This window comes from Cupressus sempervirens, chromosome 3 (assembly GCF_028749045.1).
Source record: "Cupressus sempervirens isolate cs-2001-9-10 chromosome 3, ASM2874904v1, whole genome shotgun sequence".
Classification (NCBI taxonomy): Eukaryota; Viridiplantae; Streptophyta; class Pinopsida; order Cupressales; family Cupressaceae; genus Cupressus; species Cupressus sempervirens.
The window spans coordinates 930,406,671-930,430,409 of NC_143120.1; the positions used below are offsets into that span (position 1 = coordinate 930,406,671).

General features: G+C 32.7%; 1 protein-coding gene across 1 annotated transcript; it reads right to left on the reverse strand.

Moving 5' to 3' along the window:
* Window positions 1-487: 487 nt before the first annotated feature.
* LOC149569804 (uncharacterized) lies at window positions 488-8,456 on the reverse strand. Its single transcript, XM_089817009.1, has 4 exons — window positions 7,482-8,456; window positions 5,177-5,305; window positions 634-696; window positions 488-541 (listed from the first exon to the last, which is right to left on the reverse strand). The coding sequence occupies exons 1-4, from the start codon at window positions 8,454-8,456 to the stop codon at window positions 488-490; spliced, it is 1,221 nt and encodes a 406-aa protein (XP_089673135.1).
* Window positions 8,457-23,739: the final 15,283 nt, after the last annotated feature.

The following is a 23,739-nucleotide window of genomic DNA, read 5'->3' on the forward strand; positions in this document are numbered from 1 at the left end:
TTTATATGATTCTATGTATCTAACATTGAATTTCTTGAATTCATAATGATCATTTTTTTACTGAAGTTATATAGTATTAAATTTTTATCATAAATACCTCTCTCATTGACTTCTTGTGCTAGTTAGGAGTCCTCTCATATGTCAAGATTTTTGGAACCTGGTTGGTTGTGGCCTGCATATATTCAAGTATGTTTGTCAGAGGGATACACAAATTAAACTATGACATTATATAATTCATAGCATACTAAATTCATAACATATAATCAAGAATTCAAACTATGACTTACCTCTGTTGACCCCTCCTCTAGATATAATGGCTACATGAGAAAAGATACAAAACTATGACATCCAGCCTCCTATGCACTAGGTGTTTCCTATGAGATACAAAAGCCTAGTTGTTCATATCATGAAAATTAGTTTTGAATTTTTTTATGAAAATAAGGAAAAGAAAAAATAAGTGATATTTATACATACTATGGGGATCTCATTATGAATAGAAATGCATGCCGAATTTTCCTGGACTCATCACCAGTAGCCACACCTTGTACAATTAATAATGTAATTAAATTTCATTAGCACAAATATTTTACAAGAATGCATCGATATTTAATCACTTTAAAAGCACCTAATTACCTTTCCCTTGTCAATAGGTTGTGCCTCACCCACCGCACTCTGCCCCCCATTGATAGGTGATACCTACAAGAGAAAAGAAAGATTAGAAACCATATATGTTCCAATATCAAATAGAAAAAATAATTAAAAAACAATTAGAGCATAATATAATGTACTGTAGATGTCTCAAGGCCAAATGAAATAGTTGAGAGTATAATATCATCAACTTGTCTGAGCTCCTCCTCAGTCATCAACTAAAGATGAATGAAGCTCACATACATGTATAAGTCAGTATGGGTTAAAATTACTCTATTATAAAGATTAACTTTAAATCACATATGTCATAACAAAAAAATGTATACACATATTGACACGGAAGGATCCCATTCCTCTGCATGCCCCTCCTCTCTCATGTCAAGGTGTGTAGTCTTTGTACATGTATTTGGTTTATCATCATTGAAAATACAAAGTGATACTTAGAAAGATCGCCTATGGGACCTAGAAAAATATTCTTGTGTGTTATTCAAGTATAGGGAAAAAAAACATGTGATGAGCTAGTCGATAATGAACTTGTGCCAACAAATTATCAACATAGGGAGGCAACATTGACCTAGCCCAGGATATCAATAGGCTACTCGGTCTATGGATGACTCTAACAGTTTGAGAACTAGCCTCTCTAATGATATTAGGATGTTGCACTAGATGAGGGGGGAGACATCGGTAGGGGGGACAAAAGTGCTAGCTTTCTTCTGGTGGGCAAAGGGTCTATCCTAAGGAGCTCCTCCTCCTACACCCATGTAGGGCCTCATGCTCCAGTAGTTCAACTTGAGGTGCAACACAAATTTGGCATACAATTTTCTAATAAAATAGAATAGACCCTCTAAATTATTGTGTGGAGGCCTGTCAAAAACCATCCACCAACTATCCCGAAAGTTCACATGCATAGCCTTATTTGTGCACCATTTAATTGATAACTTGGGCTTTTTGCAGTCTACTATTTTACCCATTTTTGGGTCCACAAAAAGGTTAACTATATCATATTTACTTATGTTTAGGGTCACAACCTCATCATAGTCCAACTCATCATCAAACATGGCATGCATGTTCTCATGCTAGTGAAGTGCAACATTTTGTTCATTGGTAAATGTTTGAATATTATCCAATATGGTGTTTAACATGGATAGCATGGGAGACAATACATATATATTCTTATATGTGGTTTGCAAACCCCTCAGTTTGATGAGATTTTCTTCTATCAAATCTTCAATTTGAGGAGGGCTTTGAGTGGGTAGGGGATCATTTGGTGGACAATTTTGAAGGGGTACTGGATCATTTAGTGGAAGGTTTCGAGGAACATTGTTTCCTGGTTTAATGTCATCATTTAGGCCAGCCATTATTATTCAATTGCAAAAAAAAAATTATATTAAAAATAAACCTAATTTTCAACAATTTCTATTTAAATTACCTAATTTATATTAAAATTAATTCAAAATCATTATTAAAAAAAAAAAAAATTGTTACCTATATTATGTACATGTTCTTATATCTAACACCTGAAACGAAGGCAATACAAACCAATTTCAAACATAAATGCCAAATTTTCTCTCCGCCTTTTTTTTTAAATTCCTACTCGTAGGTTTCGAGTGTCCAATCTCAAATCAGATACCTAATATTATATCAGATACCTGATCAAGTTTGGCCCAACCTTTTTGCCTTGGTATTAGGATGGTTGGAAAAAAATCATAGCAGATTTAGAAACACTTTTAGACATTTTTAAACTCCACTTTTTTCTCATTGCCACTTTTTGGCACACTATGATCCTACACATACCCTTAAGCTCCATGAGTTGTAACCTAAATATTATACATGCTCAATGCCTCAACCTACAAACTAAATCATCCAAAACTCTTAAAATATATATACTAAATTTAGTTGAATCATTGGAAGAGTGGACATGCCTATTGGCAAAATCTCAAACTATCATTTACAATTGTATAATGTGTCAATAAAATTCTTCAAAATAAAAGTTCACATAGAATTCTCCACGACACCATGATGTTATTTTGGTCAAGCTTAAACATCATAGCCTAAGTCGTGTGGCTCATCTCCAACTACATTTCTCCAATAACACTCACCCATGAATATAACTTTAATATACTACCCAAACAAATAAAAACCTAAAATATCTTTTACGATATTTCTAATAACAAAGTCCCAAATTATCATTTGTAACATCCATGTCACATGCCAATAAATCTCTTGAAAATAGATTGACGTGCAAATTTCACCAAGACACTAGGATGTTGTTTGTATCAACCTCAAGTGTCACACTCTAAGAGCCGTGACTTATTTCCAACATTCTAACTTCTTGAATAAATCTCTCTCATGAATATAATCTTAAAATACCATCCAAAAAATTCAAACCTTAGCTCATATAATTTTGTAATATGTATTTTTTTCATAATATAATGCAACAAAACAAGGTTGTTGACTCTATACAAACAACCATAAGGGCAAGAGACCAAAGAACTAGATTAAAAGTAGAGTAACATAGTTAGAAAAAGGAAAACCTTAACAAATAACCATGAAAAACACAATAACCATCCAGATGATTAGTAAGCCCTAACATTATTATAAAAACTAGAGAGACAAAAAGAAAAGGAAGAACTAAAATAAATGTATTAAGAGATCTCTTCAAAATAGATTGACACTCAAATTTCACCATGACACAACATCATTACATCTAATGTTAAACATCACACTCTAAGCTTTGCGACTCATTTCACACTACACTAACTTCTCCAATAAAACTCATCCATGAGTGAAACTTAGAATATCTTCTTCAAACTAAAATATTGTTCCTAATTGTTATACTTCAAACATGTGTAGAACTTGTGAGATTTCCACAATTCCTAAATTTACGTTTTTTTTTAACAACATTTTAGATTACTCTTTGATCTACCAATAAAATAAACAACTAAGAAAAATGATCTAAAAATAACCAAATCTGAAAGCAAGATCTTAATATTCAAAACTAATATCAAGAAGATTTAAGCATGGTTATACCTATTGATAAAATCTCAAATCAACAATGTGAAAAAGGTAGAAATTATATCCTGGTGTTTTTTTTTTTTTTGAATTCCCCTACAATCAACACCACCACCATTAACTCATTCTTGAAAGCACATGAATTTGTTCATGTAAGAAGGGTGACCTGCTCATTATGGTCTGAGTCGTGTTAATGACATGTTAGAGTTCACCTATATTGTAGAATTTACAAGCCTTGCACTAAATCATATATGGGAAAATGAGTTTTCTTTTTATTATAATATTATATATATAAAGTTTTTAATTATGATTAATAATATAATTAAGAATTGTAGTCAATAATAAAGTTTTGTAACATAGAATATTTATATCATATACTTTATTTAGTTTGAAATAATTGAATACACTTATTTTAGATATTAAAACTAGGAGAAATTTTGTACGTGTGTAAAAGTTAGGTGTAGTTATTTGTAGCGTAAAGATGATGAGTAAATAATGTTGATATTGTATTCAATTTAATCTATTATTATTATAAAATTAATTTATGACATAATTTATCAAACATTCATGATGGTGGAACAATTCCTATAATTATTCACTTATTTAACATATAATTAAGTTTTACTTCTTACAAGTAGGAGCCATATTCTTGACACTATATTAATAGAAATGATGAATTGTCCATATAGATATTAATTCATAGTTTTAAAATAATGTTGATAAATACAAAATCAAGTTCTAGTTCTTGAAAACACAAGAAAGTAGTTAGTAACATAAATTTAATTATATTATAAATAAATTATTATAATTTAAAAATTTGACTAGTTAATAGAGTTCTTTTAGATATTATAATTTGGGAAAATAAAAAATAAACTTATAAAATCAAATGTACAAGGTAGGTGCATTTAACTTTAACATAAGAACTAAAATAAATATTTAAAGATTACCCATAATAATAATATATTTACAACAACACTAGAAAAAGTCCAAAAGATGCATAAGATAACATACAAAGTTGCTTCAAAAATCAACGAGAAAATATATAGCTTTATAAAGCACTTACAATGTCAAGAGTGCTAATACATTCTAAAATATTTTTGTCTCAATCTACTAAGACATCTATAAGGCTTTTGAACAATTCCATTGATTACTACCATACAAAGTAAAGGTCTTCTTATTTCATTAAATAACGTCCAAAAGATTGACATTTAGTTCAGATTAATTATTTATTTCAAAATAAAATTCATTTTCTTACATAAAATTATTGATTGCATTTACATGTAGAAGGATATAACTCTTGAATTGAGGATGTTCTATTTTGAAACTTAGACATCACATTAGAAGTCCAATGTTCTAAATAAGTTTGGTTATATCCCACCTTCATGTCCTTATAAAAAGTAAAGCATTGGTCTAGATCATTCGGAGTGGGACAATGTGGACCTTCAATATCTCTATAAGTACCCTCATGAATCATTCCTGTCCAACTAGCCAACCAATGGTATATATATTGGCCTACCCCTGCTAATTCCAACCATCCCTTTGGAAACATTTCCATCACACTACTTCCTTTTGACATAAACATCATATTTGTTAATTGAGCTCCATGGACTGTAACCAAAATACCAGTCATGCTCATTGCCTCAACCTACACAAAAAAAATCAAACAAAGCCCTTAAAATGTATAAAATAAATTTAGTTAAATAGTATAAAAGATTAAAATTGAAGAGAGGAGAAAGAAAAAATACGTAACTTCAATTCTATAATTTTAAAACATTAATGCTAATAAATAACATCTCAAAGACTATTAAAACATACTACAATTGTAAATATCTAATTTAAAGAAAAAATTATTAATAATTCAAAGAACTAAATAACATCTTACTAAGGCAAGCGCCTATAGCACATCAGTAACTTGTGAACCTCTCGTGTGGGAGGTCTTGGGTTCAAGTCTACTTGAACTTAACATATAATAATAATTAATTTCAAGTAATAATAATTAATCTAGACTTCGGCCCATTACCTATTAAAAAAAACATCTTACTAATCTTATATATGAAATTTAAAATATTTAACCATACCTATCTTTAGAAAAATCTGTAAGAAAGACACCAAAAGATATCATTCTCGTAGAATCTAATTTTTGTCTAGATATGTGATTTACATAGATTAGACACCAAAAAGTATCTCACAACATCTTTTATTTAATTTTTTCTAAGGATAAATATAGCAAATTTATTATAACATTTTTTAATAATTAGCACAATAATGATCATTTCAAGTTTATTCTCTTCCTTCCTTTTCTTTACACACAAAAATTAATGTACATTAATATATAATAAATAAATTAGCCTTAAAACTTCAAAGTTCCATCTTAAATAAGAAACAAGATGAACTTGCATAATATCACCATCTTTTGACTTAAATGACACATTCCAAGCTTTGAATTCTTTAGATGGCTAATCTAAAATCACACTGATAGGTGTGTCCTACAGTGCCAATTAGTTGGACAATCTAAATAAGTTGCATAATAAATTTTCTTAACATTGCTATTATTTATAATTATTTATAATCATGTAATGTGACAAGACCTTGCCTCAAAATGCACTTGCATCAAAATTTATGGTATTATTTTGACCAGTCATGCTTGTTGTTACTATTTGGAGATGCTACTCTCTGTAATGTATTCTACGTTTTGATAAGCTATATTTAATAGACAATTGAAAGGAAAGATATTAGTATTACAATTTAATTGTATAGTTTTGGAGTCAAACTCATTGGCTCATGCATTAGTGTTTCATAATCCATCAATTGATTGGAAGTTTTTTCTAGTTTTGATTGAGAAGTAAAAGTCAACCACATAATTGAAACTAGAAACAACTTCCAATCATTGACTCGTATTTCACAAACTACAGTCAACCATGCATTTTTTTCAAGATTACACCCACCTTAGCTCTCGACTCCTTTTGTACTACTCACGAAATATGACCTAATGAATTTGACTAAAAAATTACACCCTTGAACCATGAATACAATATCATAATATAGCTTGCTATAGAAACTATATCCACTTATCGAATCCAAACTTATAACCCTATAAACAACAAAGTTATTTTGCCAAAATGAACTCCCTTATTGATCTCACCATGAGAGCAAATGATTATATTCCTAAACCTAGGTACTTTCACACCTTATTGGTTATAGAGTTATGTGTACTAAAAATAATATAGGATACTCAAAAACATATTTACTTGTAATATAATTAGATTGATAAGTGGGAGATATTTTTCCGCAACAAGTCAAATTGTGATATTGCTATCAGGATTTAACTGTATAGTTTTTGAGTCAAACTCATTGACCCATGTTTCATGAGTAGTGATTTACAAGAATCCATCTTTCATGAAAATAAAGTGGACATTTAGCACTCATTAGAGGAAACACCGTAGTAAAGCGTGCTTGAGCTAGGATAGGTGACCTCCTAGGAAGTTCCGATGCTTCTACTATGTGAACATCACCTAGGTCCAATGAGTGCTAAGTGTTCAATTTATTGCCATGAACAATCAATTTGTGTCAATCACTACGCATGAAACACGAGTCAATGAGTTTGACTCAAAAACTACACAATTAAATCTTGATAACAATATCATGACATAGTTAAATGCCTAATACAAAGAATTCAGAGTAGTGTCATGTCCTCTTACCACGCATATATAAACTCCACAAAAGATATGAATGATATAAAAACTATAAAAATAACTTTTCCTCCTCTTTTCCAAACAGTTGTAAGATGAATACTAAGACCATGTAAGAGAACTATGCCATACCTGTTGACAAAAGCTCAAATGATCAACATGAAGGAGCCGAAAATTGCAGCCAGCAACTTTTCCACATTCCCTTGAAATTACCTCCGCCACCAGGGACTCATTCTTGAAAGACCTCGCACCAGTCCGAGCGAGCAGAGTGAGGTTCACGGTTCGAATCCCATTAACAACACGCCGGATTTCACCTACATTGCAAAACTCTCGAGCCTTACAGCGGATCATCTCAAACATCGCCATCCTCTTTTCAAGCGACATGTGTCCCAAGCTTCTCCTGTAAATCACAGCCTCTTCAAAACAAACAACACCACCACCATAATCCATTTCATCTGGCCTCGCCTTCTTTTTCAAAACAGCTTCCATAAGACTAGACGCCCAAGATCCCATCTTTTTCACCAGATTTCCTCTCCGGTAAAGAACAAATCTTTCTGCTGCCCTGCACTTGTTTTCAATCCGCCATGCCTCGTGACCCGCCAAATTCATCATACTGTGCCATGGATTGTTGTAATCCCAGTAACTGTCTGCTATGAATGAGAGACCCGGAAGCAGAGTTGAATTCAATGGGAGGTACTTTGGCCATGCAAAACCGTATGAAGTGGATTTGCCGGTGCCGTTGAAACAGAGGATTCTGCCATTAGAGGCCTCTGAAGGAAAGTAAAAGTGCTCCGGATTGCCGTTTTCTTCTTTTCCCCGAAGAGTGCTCATGAACCAGGTTCGATCTGGGTCCGTTTTTGGATCCACATTTGTGTCTTTTAATGGCAAAAAATCGATGGAATTTCTTAGATGGTCTCCCATGACTTCCATTTCCCTTCTGAGATCATTCTGAGTTTTTGTCTGCGCAGAATCTGTCGAATTGTGGATAAAGTTCAGGTTTTTCATGACTGGACATTGAAATGTGTTTTGGATTGTCGAGATTTGGACGAGGAATAGAAATGAGACGGCGATCAGTATTGTCCAGCGACTGCATTTGGGGGGCTTCATTCGGTCTAAATTCAAAATCGCAGCAGAAAAAGAACAAAACTTTGATTATTTATTGCAAGTTTGCTTGGAACCCATTGAATCATAAGCAACCGGGTATTTGTGTTGGAGAAAGAGAAAAGAAAGGTTAGGCAATAAATATTACTTATAAATTCGTTTTTTATTAAATTTTAGTAATTACTTTTATTTATTTATGGTAAGTTATATTTAATATTGTCTATTGGTTTGATCCTCTAATTAAATGAGGCCAACATTTAAAATATACTAACAGTTGCAAGCTTTTATGCTTGCAATGATGAGTTGATAGGTGTTTACTTTAAGTAAAATAAAATTTAATTTTAGAATAAATCAAATAAATAATTTTTCTTCATTTAATTTATCATCTAAAAAATATTCCTATAAAAATCTTTTATGAAAATCTAATAAAAAAATAACATATATAAAGTGGAGCAAAATATATAAACTAAAATAATTATAAAATTAAAAAACTAAACTAAGGAAAGTCCGGGTGCTTCACCTCTATGAGCATCACCTAGATCCAATGACTTCTAAGTGTTCTATTTATTATCATGAGAGATGGATTATTGTAAATCACTACTCATTAAACATGAGTCAATGAGTTTGACTCAAAAACTACATAGTTAAACCCTGGTAACAATAAATATATGAATCAAATTATTTTTTAAAAATAAAATAAAAATTATTTAAAAATAATCTTTGCAAAAAAAAATTTATGCGAACTTTTAAAAAAATAAAAAAAAATTAAAATAGCAACTCCCACAAATATCATATCATATTGGCTAAACTAAAATTCAATAAACTAAAACATCAATCATACGACAAAAGGTAGCTTGAGGCGGAAGTAGAATTTTGGGATCGATCTGCGCGTGAAATTCTGATATTTGCAGATTAGTTTGCATGCGAGTGCGATTTTATCTTTCTCCAAGGAATACATTGGCATTTTCTAAAGGAATGGGGAGAACTGCGAGTGATTGCAATTGAACTGTAATGAAATGTACTGTGAGCATTTGTGAATGCGAAGGATGGAGAAAACTCAGTGAAAGGAATGTGCAAGAATTAATATCAGTTTGCGGGCGGCGATTGCGATTGCGTATGAAAAACTAGGGTTTTTTTGTGCGAAGCTTTCTGATCGAATCTGCTCCTTTTGATCCGCTTGTGATTTTCGATCAGCCTATGGCTTTGTCAAGGTGGCGACCTCCAACAATGCCAATAATAATGGTGGGGGACGGCGCAACTCTTCCATGTAGCTCCTCGATTTGGGTGTATCCCCCTCCACATCGAGCATTAAAGATTTTAAAATGTTTGAGGTGAGTAGTAATGGCAAGACCGCCAAGCAAGTACCAGGTAAAGCATTTTCGACGGCGGTTAAATCTGCTCCAGGTAATGGCATTAGTAACCCAATTTCCCATAGCATTTTTTGACCTAGGTCTTTTTCTGAGGTTGTGGGTCGATCATCGGTCATTAACGATAGGGCAAGGTTTGAGTTTGCAAGTGCGGGTAACAATGATGCCTTTGAATCCGATAAGACCCCTTCGGCTTCTTTGTCTCCTTTTGCTATTGTTCCTAATCCTAAAATGTTAGAAGAAATTGTTAAGGAAAAAGATAGATTAAGAGATATTGTGATTTTTTCTCAACTGTTGAAATTGATAAATGTCCACCAAGGAAATTTATGGATGATTGGTTCCATCACTACTGGAATAACAAACTTGGGTTGCATATTTTATTCTGTAGGCAAATACAAAAGGGTTTATATGTGATTTTCTTTGTGAATCATGATGCTCAAACATAGGTTCTTAAAAAACAATATTGGAATGTGGGTTCAACATCTTTTAGGCCTATTGCTTAGTTGCCAGAGGCCATCCATGAGTAGGTTCTTGCACTTTCGGCTCCAAGATGGATACTGGTAAAAAACATTCCCCATTTTTTGTGGCATTCTTTTCTACATTTGCTTGAGCCTATTGGTAAAATTATTTGAATAGATGAAACTGTGAGACTCGTCCCGCATATGGATGCTAGGATTCTTATCTCTCTTTTTCCTGGTAAGGACCTTCATACCGATCTTTCCATTTGCATCCTTAATGATACTTATATATGTCCTATAGATATCTTGGGGGGGTTGAACACCTATTTCCTCTACCACAAAGAAGGCCACCTCCGTAAGGATTGTTCGGTCATTAGGAAAAAACCTAATCCCTCCAATGATTCAACTAAAAATATGGTTAATCCTCTCGTCACTAGTAACCCTCCCCTTGAGAATGCTCTCTTTCGTACAACCCCTACTTCTTCTTCATCCTCATCACCTCCTGTTGAAACCCCTAACCCCACTAATGTTTTGACTAATGTTGTTCCTAACATTGTTTGGCCTGAGAATATTTCAACTAAAATTGTGCCTAACCCTCTCTCTGCTATTACTGTTCAGCCTAAGAATGTTTTGTATGATACCACTCCTACATCTGGAGGTTTTCAGATGCTCCCTAGTCTTGATTTAGCTATTGATCTTAATACATATGATGGTTTTACTATTGTTGGGGATAAGAAAAAAAGAAGGGGAAATAGTATCTCCATGCCTAAAACTTTTTGCCCCAACACCAATAATAATCAACATGTTAAAATTTTAACTGGTCTTGCTTTGACTAACGTGAATACTATCAGTTAGAATGATGATATCAATTGTAAGCCCCAAAACAGTGAGTCCTCCCAAAAATTCCCCTAGAAAATCTTCCAAGAGATTGGGGAGGATTATGAATTTGAAATTATTCCGGCTGCCCCCCTTCCCCTAAAGTCTAATAATGGGTAGTGCATGAATGTGGATTCTCTAGCAAAAATTGAAGACGATGTTAACACCAACTCTCCTGCTACCAGGCGAAGAGGAAGACCACCTAGTTCAAAAAATAAGCCATTGGTGCCTAAACCAAGGGAGTCCTCAAATAAATTTTTGGCCCTAGCTGATCAAGAGGGTAATGCGTGCTCCACCTCTAACATTTTGTCTCAATGAATTGCCTATCTTGGAATGTGAGGGGTTTAGAGTCCCTTGATAGAAAATTTGTTATCAAGCGATTGTTAAACTCTTTGCATTCTATCGACTTCTTTATGATGCAGGAAGTTGAGTCTGTGGGATTCACTTTGGATTCCAATCTCAATTTTATTTGGAAAGATGCTATTAAGTTTTGCACTAACCATAAGAGAGGTAGAGGAGGAATTGCCCTTCTTATTAGTAATAAATGGGAAAAACATATTACTAATAATGGATATTCTCCTTGTCAGAGAGCAGTGTGGTTACTTTGCAGTATGATGACAAGGAATTTGGGGTTTGTGCTATTTATGCTTCAAATAAGCCTAAGGAAAGAATTGAGCTCTGGAAATGGCTTATAGGCCTCCCAGATATGCCTTAGCTTTTTGGTGGAGATTTCAACATGATTGAATCTCAGGATGACAAGTCGGGGGGCATTCCCCTTCATTGAAAGGATAATGAAAAATTCTATTGGAATAGATTTTTAAATTCTAACTATCTTTTTGATCCTATTGCTGGTAACATGAAAACCAACCCTAGATTATGGCACACTTGGTGCAATTTTCAGTAAGGTAATGCTAGGATTTATAATTCCAGGTTTGACAGGTTTTATGCCAATAAGTATTTTTTCTCTTTTGCTCCTGACATCTCTAGAAATATTGTTTGGGTTATTGCCACCACTTTGTCTGATCATCACCCTATTTTGAGTAAGGTTAATTTTAACAATAGTCCCCTTCAACACAAGTCTAGAAGCAGTAAATTCATCTTAAACACTCGTCTTCTCATGGATGAGGATGTTCTTGTTGTTGTGCAGATTATTAGGGGAATCAATAAAATTAACCTTCAACACATGTCCCATCTTGATAGATGGAAATCTAACCTTTCTTCATGGAGGCTTTTTCTTCAAACCATTGGTCAAAAAAATGCTAAGGATTACAGGTTTGTTGAAAAATAATTATCTTCTGAATTGCAAATAGCAGAAAGCAACATCCAAAGAGATTCCTCCAATATGGATCTTCTCTCTTGGGTTATGGCTGCCAAAGATGCTCTTAGGAAGCATCAACAAGCTAGGATTCATGGAGCTAGGATCAAATCTAGAGCCCATTGGCTCCAATATGGGGATAGGGGCTGGAAATTTTTCTTCAATCTTCTTAAACATAAACATATTAAAGAGTCCATTGGTAGACTCTCAATTGATAATCAAGACATTTCAGACCCTGAGGTTATCATTCAAGCTTTTGTTGATTATTACAAGACTCTTTTTACTTCAGAGAACTCCTCTGAGGCTAAGTCTTTAAGAAATAAATGCAAAATGCTTATTCCTAAAAATTTGGACTTGGATGATATTGTTGTCCTTGTTAAAGATATCTCTATTGAGGAGATTGAGGGAGCTATCAAGGCTCTTAATAATGATAAGGCCATGGGCCCCAATGGTTTTCCTGTTGAGTTCTATAAATCTAATATCAGTTGGATATGTAAGGATCTCCATGACTTATACTTTGAAGCTTTGTCTATTGGCTCCTTGGGACAGGATGTTAATAGAGGGATCATTAAGCTCCTCCCCAAGGATGGAGATAAGACCCTCATTAGGAATTGGAGGCCAATTACCCTTCTTAATGTGTCATATAAGATTTTGGCTAAAATTATGGCTCTTAGGTTAGTCAATATTCTTTCTAAATTTGTTAACTCTACCCAAACTGGTTTCATCAAGGGTAGATATATTCTCAAGAATCTCATAACTAGTTGGGAAGCCATGGAGTGGTCTAAATGCTCACACCAAAACTCAGCCACGCTTCTTTTGGATTTTGAGAAGGCTTATGATAGGGTTGAATGGAATTTAATTCTTATGATGTTAGAGGCCTTTGGTTTCCCTCCCTCCTTTTGTAATACTGTGTAGGTGCTTCTTTGCGATGCTTTTGCTCAGGTTGAAATTAACGGTGTTCTCTCTGCTCCTTTTTCCTAGGGAGATCCATTAGACAAGGGTGCCCTCTGGCACCATCTCTTTTTGTGATTGCTTTAGAGGCTCCTTTTTATATTCTCAAAGATAATTCTTTATCTCCTCATGTTAGGGGTATCTATTTGCCTAATGATGAAGAGCTCATCAATTGCTAGTTTGTGGATGATATGGCGCTATTCTTTGAGCTTTCAGAAAGTAATTTTAAGGCTTTGCAATATAAAATTAATTTTTTTTGTTCTATATCTGGGGCTAAAATATCTCTAGCAAAATTAGTTTGTTTGGGGTGGGATGTGTAGCCCCCCGCTTGGTTTGCTCAATACAATTTTCAATGGGGAGGCCCTAATAAGATCACTAGATATCTTGGTATCCTTTTCAGTGGAACCTGCCCTCAAAGACATGTGGTCATGGGTTAAAGAGAAGATTGATAAGAAGCTTAAAAATGGCATAATAGGGCGTTATCTCTGGCAAGCAGAATTCAAGTTTCCCAGAAGATGTTGTCCTCTTACACCATTTACTATTCCTCTGCCTGGCTTTTTAACAATTATCAGATTGCTAAAATTTAGAAGTCCATTAGACAATTTCTTTGGTCTGATGGTAAGGAAAATAATAAAATTCATTCTATTAAGTAGGCCTAGTGCCACACTGGAAAATCCCTTGGGGGACTTGGGTTAAAGGACTTAAGAATTAAGGGTATTGCCCTATCTGCCGAATGAATTTTTCAATCCATGGAGGGTGACTGTCCTTGGAAAGTGTTCGTTAGAAACAACATTGAGAGGGGGTGTGCCTAAGAAATCCAAATCTTGGACTAATCTCCCCTTTTGTGACCTCATTATTAGTAATTTTCTTGTCATGGTTCAAGGTTCCATAGTTTTTAGATCTATTTGGAAGGCTTGGGACCATGTTAGGAAATTCATCACTAACAAGGATTTTCATTGTAATAAGCAACTCCATGGTGAAAGATCCATTTGGTGGAATCTTCACCTAAATGGTGAACCTTTGGCCCTTACCCAAGGGTGTTCTACCTGACTGTGGGCTAAGAAAGGTATTAAACAATTCATAGATCTCTTTGAGAAGAATCAAATCACTCCGTGAAATGAGCTTTAAAATAAATATGATATTCCCAATTCCCATAAAAGAACTTATAACATGATTATGCAAGTTGTTAATGGTCTTCCCACTATATGCCATGTTGATTCTCAAAGGCACCTTAAGTATAACTAGCCTAGTGGAGTTGTCACGAATCTACTTAAGGCCAAAAAATATATACAAAATCCTTGATTGTAATACAGATATTATTGATCATGTCAAAGATGTTTGGTACTCTTCTTATGATGCTGATGTTTGGAAAAAAAATACTTTGATATCTTGTGGAATAATTTTTTTGAGCCTAAAATTAGATGCTTCAGATGGTTAGTCATGTTGGACAAGTGACCTATTAAGAGAGATTTATCTAATTCTAATGTTTGTAATTTAGGTAGAGTTCTTGAAACTGGTAGACATATTCTTTTAGATTGTACTTTTGCTAAAGAAATATGGAGAATGTTTGGCATTGTTTATCCTATTGATGTTAATATTCTTGATATTATCACTAGTCATATTAATGGTCTTCCTAAAGATACCAATTTATTTTGGAATATATTATCATCTAAAATTCTCTAGAAAATCTGGAAGTGCTGGAATAAGGAAAGGTACCAAGGTAAGTCGAGTAATCTTACTGAGTTTTTTCCGAAAACTCACTTATTTTAAAATTTCTTTGCAAGTGTAGGCTACTATGTTGATCGAGCGGGACAAGATGAGAAGGTTCCTTCATGATTGGCATGTTGCTTTTTCTACTATAAGTAGAAGCATGGATACCAATGGGATAGAACTCTGGATGATCTGCAAGTTTTTGAGCAAGCTTGCATTAGGCTGAACAGAGAAATCAATAAGAAAGTGAATGCTAGAAAAGAAAATTTATTCAGGCTGATGCAAATTCAAGAACCTAAAAGAATTGTTTGGATGGAGGCTTCCTTAGGTTGGATTGCTTGGATGGTCAATTACTATGATGTTCTTAGTTAGATAGTCCTTCTCCTTTTTTCGTTATGTTGTACAACTGATTATATTCTTCCTTTGTGAGGCTTGGCCTCCTTTGTTGATTTTTGTGGTGGTACTTTGGTTGCTTTATATTTTCTGAAACTCTTATATCTAATAGAAAAAAAACTTCAATCATACAAATATTCTTATCTCTAATTCTATTCACTAAACTCAAAATCAATATTTAAAGTGAAAAACTAAATTAATTTTAAAACTAAACAAAAAACTAAAACTTTAAAAAATAATTATAAAAACTAAAACTAAACTAATTTAAAGTCTATTGGCTTAAATATATGAATAAAATAATTATTTTTAAAAATCTCTAAAAATTAATATGAGAAATATTTAAAAATATAGTAAAATAATAGGAACTCCTACAAATATCTTATTGGCTAAACTAAAGATTAATATTTGAAGTGAAAAAAAACTAAACTAATTAGAATAATTTAAAAACTAAAGCTTCAATCAATTAAAAATATTTAAATTAAATAAAAAGAAAGATAAACATGAGTTAAAAGCGGTGACAACAATTAATTAATTTTCTAAATAAAAAGGAAAAAATAAGAGTTCAAAGTATAGAAAAAATGATGTATAAATTAAATACAAGAGTTAAAAATGGATATAAATAAATAAATAAGAAAAATATAAGAGTTAATAGTGTAGATAATAGCTAATTAAATTAAATAAATAGGAGAAAAATAAGAGAGTTAAACTTGGATGAGATAAAAATTGGTTGGAAAATAATTAACGACAATGGATGATAGTTTTCCAGTCAAAGACTGACAATTTTTCAACCAAAAAAGTAATTTTACGGAAACAAAGTTCCCACATATAGCCTATCGACTAAATTATCATGCATTGTAAGGCGTATGGATAGTTTATTTTAGTATTTACATAGGCATTTATTTATATGAGCATACTTTTTGTTTTGGACAAAGAGAATTGAAAAATTCATGGGTAATGGATGTCTCATATTAATTATAAATTTGTATATATTGTCATTTATTAGTCTTGTCAAATAGGCGAAGACTATAGTTTCAATGTTTCTATTTTCTATTAGCTCATGCCTAGATAACAATGCACAACCATTTTAAATTGTGCTCTTTGAAATATTTCCATTAATGTTGATTTTCTTCCATTTATTTCTATTTTACCATTTGTTGTTCTGATTTATGCTGGTGGTCTTTTCTATTTTCAAGTTTAAAAAACTAAATTATAACAAAATTTTCAAGCGTTCTCTTCTTAGACATGTCTCCTACATTTGTTTTTATCTCGCAGTATTTTGAGAGAGTAGTTGTTTGGAAATTTTCTTGATGCATATTCAAAATATTCTAGATGGGTTAAAGATGCTTTAAAATTAAAGAATATTGTTTCATACATAACAATATAATTTCTCCTTCCATGATCTAAAGCTAGTTCATCACAATTTGTCTACCAGATCCATCTCTAGGTAACTTTTTCTACTTTTGTTCATTTTGGCATTATAAGTCCATGTATCTGGCTAACTAACCAAACTAAAATGTGAGAACTGTACCATAAATTTGATGCAATTATGGGAGATGTAGTGGTGATTGCAAATGAGAGCATGTGGATTTCACACAGATGTATATGGAGTTGGGACTAGTTATGGTAGTAGCAAACATAGACAAGGGGAAAGTGGTCAATTGGCATTCCTTTGACCCTTTAGTCAGACTTTTACCATGTGGATAACTAGTATTTTATTTTTTTGTCTTTAAAGGAGCTATAGTTTGGCTTTTGGATAACTAGAATTTAATTTCTTTTTCTTGACAAGAGCTACAATTTGGCTTTTGGAACACTAATGAAATAGGCATTTTAGGGGCAATCTTGGGAAACAATTTGTGACATGTTCATTTGGTACTTCTCTCTTAATTCATTTCAAATTATGACCTTATTTTCTTGATTTTTAGTTCAGATTATGCTATGGTATAGGATTAGTTTCAGAGAAAATATATAGGATAACAATAGGGAAAAAACATAGGATAACAATAAGTAAAAAACATAAAATAACAATAGGTAATCACTCACTTCATCTAAATGAATGTAATTCAATAGGCATGAAAAATATACATTTTAGTTGAAAATTTATAGATCACTTACAAATATTTTATTTATTATTGAAATATTGTATCAGTGAGTTATTAATCTTTATAAGTTCAGCTTTAGCCTATGTTTGGTTTCCATGCCATTTCTATCATATTTAATTTGTCATAGATTAACTAATAATGAAATCTAGAAGATTTTATTTACTATTGTGCTCTACTACTAAGCCTTTTAGTGGCATGGTTATTTTATTCAACACATTAGCAGGCAGAACTAGTACTTACAATGTACAAAAGCACTCGTTTTAATGGTTTCTTGCATCAAGTAAGGGTAAACTTTGGTTAAACTTTTCAAAATAACAAAAATAGATCAAACAAGGTAGTCACCTGAGAAACATTTAAGGCATGCCTACTATGTGTCTAGAGATTACAACTTTGATAAACACATATAAAAAAAAAACCAGCCTACAAAAATGTGGCAGTTCTGTAAAGCATGCCTTTTTGAGAGTTGCATTTTTTTTTTTTAGAATTTTAGCTTTGCTGCAACTTTTTCATATTTCAGACCACAACTTCATAGGAGAAGGGTATGTGAAGTAAAAATTTAGTATTCAATGTCTAAATGACTACTCAAAAATAAGTATTTACAAAGGTTGGCTAATATGGTAGAGAAGATAAGTCTATTTTTTTATCTAGATGCTTAACAAATATAAGCATGTGATTAAGTAGAGCAATGACCTTTCTCCCTTATTAACTTGCAAAGTTTGTCTTTTTGCCTTTTACTTCTTCTCATCTCCTCTAATGAACAAGTCAACTCTTTTATACCATATTGATTTTATGTTTCAAATTTTGAAACATTCTTTACATGCAAGATATAAATCCATTCTATATACATTTTGTGAAAAATAGTGCTCTTCTGGGCATAAAAAAAATTCCCATGTGATTGATAGTTAAAATGGTGATTGTTTTCCTAGATTCTAAATTTGAGATGATTACCTATTGGTGGCCATCAATGTGAACATTTATTGTTATTTTCTATTTTGGATTTTGCTTTCATATTTCAATTCATGTTTTTGGTCCAAGTATATGCCTCTCATATATTTTCCAGGTCTAATTTGGTTGTATCGTTTGTTCTGTAACCACAAGATAATATTGGACGATTCTTATATTTTTCACTTCTAGATCTTACTCTTTATATATATATATATATATATATTTTCTTTACTCTTGATACAATTAATTTTTCTATTATTTTTGAGATGTGAATCTAAAGAATTTGATCTAGTTTTTACAATAATTTTTAGCTTATGGATGACGCTATGCAGTTGATTGCTTGGGCCCTCTCTTGTGATTTCATTTTGTCATATGAATTCTTTTATTTAATCACTACTATATAAAGAAATATTTAGAATACAACATATGTAATTTTTCCTTTCCTTGATCTTAGTGCAAAATTTCTACTTGATCTTAGTGCATATAATGGTCTTCCCAGTATATGCCATGTTGATACTCAAAGGCACCTTAAGTGTAACTAGCCTAGTGGAGTTGTCACGAATCTACTTAAGGCCAAAAAATATATACAAAATCCTTGATTGTAATACGGATATTATTGATCATGTCAATGATGTTTGATACTCTTCTTATGATGTTGATGTTTGGAAAAAAATACTTCGATATCTTGTGGAAGAATTTTGTTGAGCCTAAAATTAGATGCTTCAGATGGTTAGTCATGCTAGACAAGTGACCTATTAAGAGAGATTTATCTAATTCTAATGTTTGTAATTTAGGTAGAGTTCTTGAAACTGGTAGACATATTCTTTTAGATTGTACTTTTGCTAAAGAAATATGGAAAATGTTTGGCATTATTTATCCTATTGATGTTAATATTCTTGATATTATCACTAGTCATATTAATGGTCTTCCTAAAGATTCCAATTTATTTTGGAATATATTATCATCTAACATTCTCTGGAAAATCTGGAAGTGCAGGAATAAGGAAAGGTACCAAGGTAAGTCGAGGGATCTTACTGAGTTTTTTTCAAAAACTCACTTATTTTAAAATTTCTTTGCAGGTGCACGCTACTATGCTGATCGAGCAGGACAAGATGAGAAGGTTCCTTCATGATTGGCATGTTGCTTTTTCTACTATAAGTTGAAGTATGGATAGCAATGGCATAGAACTCTAGATGATCTGCAAGTTTCTAAGCAAGCTTGCATTACGCTGAACAAAGAAATCAATAAGAAAGTGAATGCTAGAAAAGAAAATTTATTCAGGCTAATGCAGATTCAAGAACCTAAAAGAATTGTTTGGATGGAGGCTCCCTTAGGTTGGATTGCTTGGATGGTCAATTACTATGATGTTCTTAGTTAGATAGTCCTTCTCCTTTTTTTGTTATGTTGTACAACTGATTCTATTCTTCCTTTGTGAGGCTTGGCCTCCTTTGTTGATTTTTGTGGTGGTACTTTGGTTGCTTTGTATTTTCTAAAACTCTTATATCTAATAGAAAAAAACTTCAATCATACAAATATTCGTATCTCTAATTCTATTTGTGAAATATCCCCGACAGGATATTTGCTTCTTAAACACCAAAATACTAAAACTTCAATGATTAGGCATTTTGTCAAACAGTTAGCAAACAGGCTCTGATACCACTGAAATGACCCTAGCTATAAAGGTCACTAAAAACCAATACTGAACTGTCGCAATTACGTCGAACACTTGGCATACTACTGCTGGAGATCAATGTGAACTTAAGATATGGTTGTGCAACAACAAGCTGATGTAAAAGATACCAAACATGTACTGAACTAAGACAATATATCAAACAATTGGCAAGCAATTAGGAACAAGATGAACCATCCCAAACTTTGCAAAACTAAGTACTAAATTAATAGTTTATCTCCCTCCAACCACTCATGAAATCTGTAAGTTCGAATTGCCTCAGCAAGAAAGATACAAGCTAGATTCGGCACTGTTAAAATCTTTCCTACAACATTTAATTCAAACTGAAAACTGTCCTCTTTAAATCCAATTGATTAGCAATGACAAAACCTGGGAATGCTGAAGCCAAAAATGATAGTGAATGTCCAAACTGAAGTTCGAACTGCTTGTGAAGAATGCTGGAGTTGATAGCCAAATGTCCCTTCAATTCAAAACTTCAATATTCTGGGCGCCAAAAGCAAACTTCAGGTGTCTTAGCAAAGCTTATCGGCATCCGTGCCGTTTCGAATGTGTACCCTTGAAACGGAGACTCGAACCGGCGTCCTGCTGATAGAACAATTCTGGAAAGACTCTTCTTTCCTTCTGCCGGAATATTTGCATTAAAAGAAGCACGAGACTTTCAGGATGCTAATTGCTAATGATCCTTCCCCCGACCGCCTGCTGTTAGCGCATTTTTCTTTAATGTAATTGGGGTATTAATGGCCGCCTCCAAATGAACTCGAAATGTTTACAACTGCATTCGCTTGGCTCAGGACTCCTCCCCTACAGGTCCGTCTCTGGCATTCAAATCAGGCCGCGCGGCTTCAATCCAGGTTTCTCCACCCTTGGCCAGACCTGAGATTTCATTTGCTTTGTGCTGAAGGTAACCCTGTACTATGGATCCACCGATTTAGCGGGTCCTCCTCAATGCCTCCGACCGGTCTTTTGCAATTTCGAATAGGAATGGAGGATTTCCCACTGTAAGACCCGATTTCCTTATTCAAAACAGTCCTTACTGTTAACCGCCTTCAAAGAGCCTTGAGAAAGCCTTCCGTCCAGATTTCTGCCCTAACAGTATGCTGAAAAGATGGCGTGGAAATTCGTTCTTTACCCCAATCTGCTCACACTGTGACTTGGAATTGATAGTCTCCCCTGATCACATTCTGAACCCCGATGTAGATGACCATCTGCCGCATGGATAGAATTTACTCCAGTTATTATGGTGATTAATTCCACTCTCGCTGATCCAACAATGAAAAAATGATGCAAGAACCGCAAAATTGGCTTTAAGCCACAGATTAACGCCCTGATGAAATGACTGAATGTCACCTCCAATCTGCAATAATTCAGATGATATTTCACACCCTCAAAATTGCGTACCAATTGAGAGTTATCGTTCTCAATGGCCAACTGTGACAATTGTAGAAACCCTAGGTTCCACAATGCACCTGTGATTGAATCACAATCTGAAAACAAGAGAGATAACACAACTGCCTGATTCGAATGGAGCCCCGGGGTGCCTATTTATTCTTTTCCCTCCATCCTCTCCAGAGACTTCTAGAACTTTTTTGATCTTATCCCTCAAGTGACTTTATTAAATACTCCAAGTAACTTTATTAAATACAAGGTCATCTTTTAATATTATTTATTTAATTAAAATAACTAATTAGTCGTCCTTGGAAAACCATTAATTAAATTAATTAAATCGAACTGTCTCCAAAAATTGGGGACATGACAATTTGCTAAACTCAAAATCAATATTTAAAGTGAAAAACTAAATTAATTTTAAAACTAAACAAAAAACTAAAACTTTAAAAAATAATTATAAAAACTAAAACTAAACTAATTTAAAGTCTATTGGCTTAAATATATCAATAAAATAATTATTTTTAAAAATCTCTAAAAATTACTATGAGAAATATTTAAAAATATAGTAAAATAATAGGAACTCCTCCTACAAATATCCTATTGGCTAAACTAAAGATTAATATTTGAAGTGAAAAAAAACTAAACAAATTAGAATAATTTAAAAACTAAAGCTTCAATCAATTAAAAATATTTAAATTAAATAAAAAGAAAGATAAACATGAGTTAAAAGTGGTGACAACAATTAATTAATTTTCTAAATAAAAAGGAAAAAATAAGAGTTCAAAGTATAGAAAAAATGATGTATAAATTAAATACAAAAATGGATATAAATAAATAAATAAGAAAAATATAAGAGTTAATAGCGTAGATAATAGCTAATTAAATTAAATAAATAGGAGAAAAATAAGAGTTAAAGTTGGATGAGATAAAAATTGGTTGGAAAATAATTAACGACAATGGATGACAGTTTTCCAATCAAAGACTGACAATTTTCCAACCAAAAAAGTAATTTTACGGAAACAAAGTTCCCACATATAGCCTATCGGCTAAATTATCATGCATTGTAAGGCGTATGGATAGTTTATTTTAGTATTTACATAGGCATTTATTTATATGAGCATACTTTTTGTTTTGGACAAAGAGAATTGAAAAATTCATGGGTAATGGATGTCTCATATTAATTATAAATTTGTATATTTTGTCATTTATTAGTATTGTCAAATAGGCAGAGACTATAGTTTTCATGTTTCTATTTTCTATTAGCTCATGCCTAGATAACAATGCACAACCATTTTAAATTGTGCTCTTTGAAATATTTCCATTAATGTTGATTATCTTCCATTTATTTCTATTTTACCATTTGTTGTTCTGATTTATGCTGGTGGTCTTTTCTATTTTCAAGTTTAAAAAACTAAATTATAACAAAATTTTCAAGCGTTCTCTTCTTAGACATGTCTCCTACATTTGTTTTTATCTGGCAGTATTTTGAGAGAGTAGTTGTTTGGAAATTTTCTTGATGCATATTCAAAAAATTCTAGACGGGTTAAAGATGCTTTAAAATCAAAGAATATTGTTTCATACATAACAATATAATTTCTCCTTCCATGATCTAAAGCTAGTTCATCACAATTTGTCTACCAGATCCATCTCTAGGTAACTTTTTCTACTTTTGTTCATTTTGGCATTATAAGTCCATGTATCTAGCTAACTAACCAAACTAAAATGTGAGAACTGTACCATAAATTTGATGCAATTATGGGAGATGTAGTGGTGATTACAAATGAGAGCATGTGGATTTCACATAGACATATATGGAGTTGGGACTAGTTATGGTAGTAGCAAACATAGACAAGGGGAGTCAATTGGCATTCCTTTGACCCTTTAGTCAGACTTTTACCATGTGGATAACTAGTATTTTATTTTTTTGTCTTTAAAGGAGCTATAGTTTGGCTTCTGGATAACTAGAATTTAATTTCTTTGTCTTCACAAGAGCTACAATTTGACTTTTGGAACACTAATGAAATAGGCATTTTAGGGGCAATCTTGGGAAACAATTTTTGACATGTTCATTTGGTAATTCTCTCTTAATTCATTTCAAA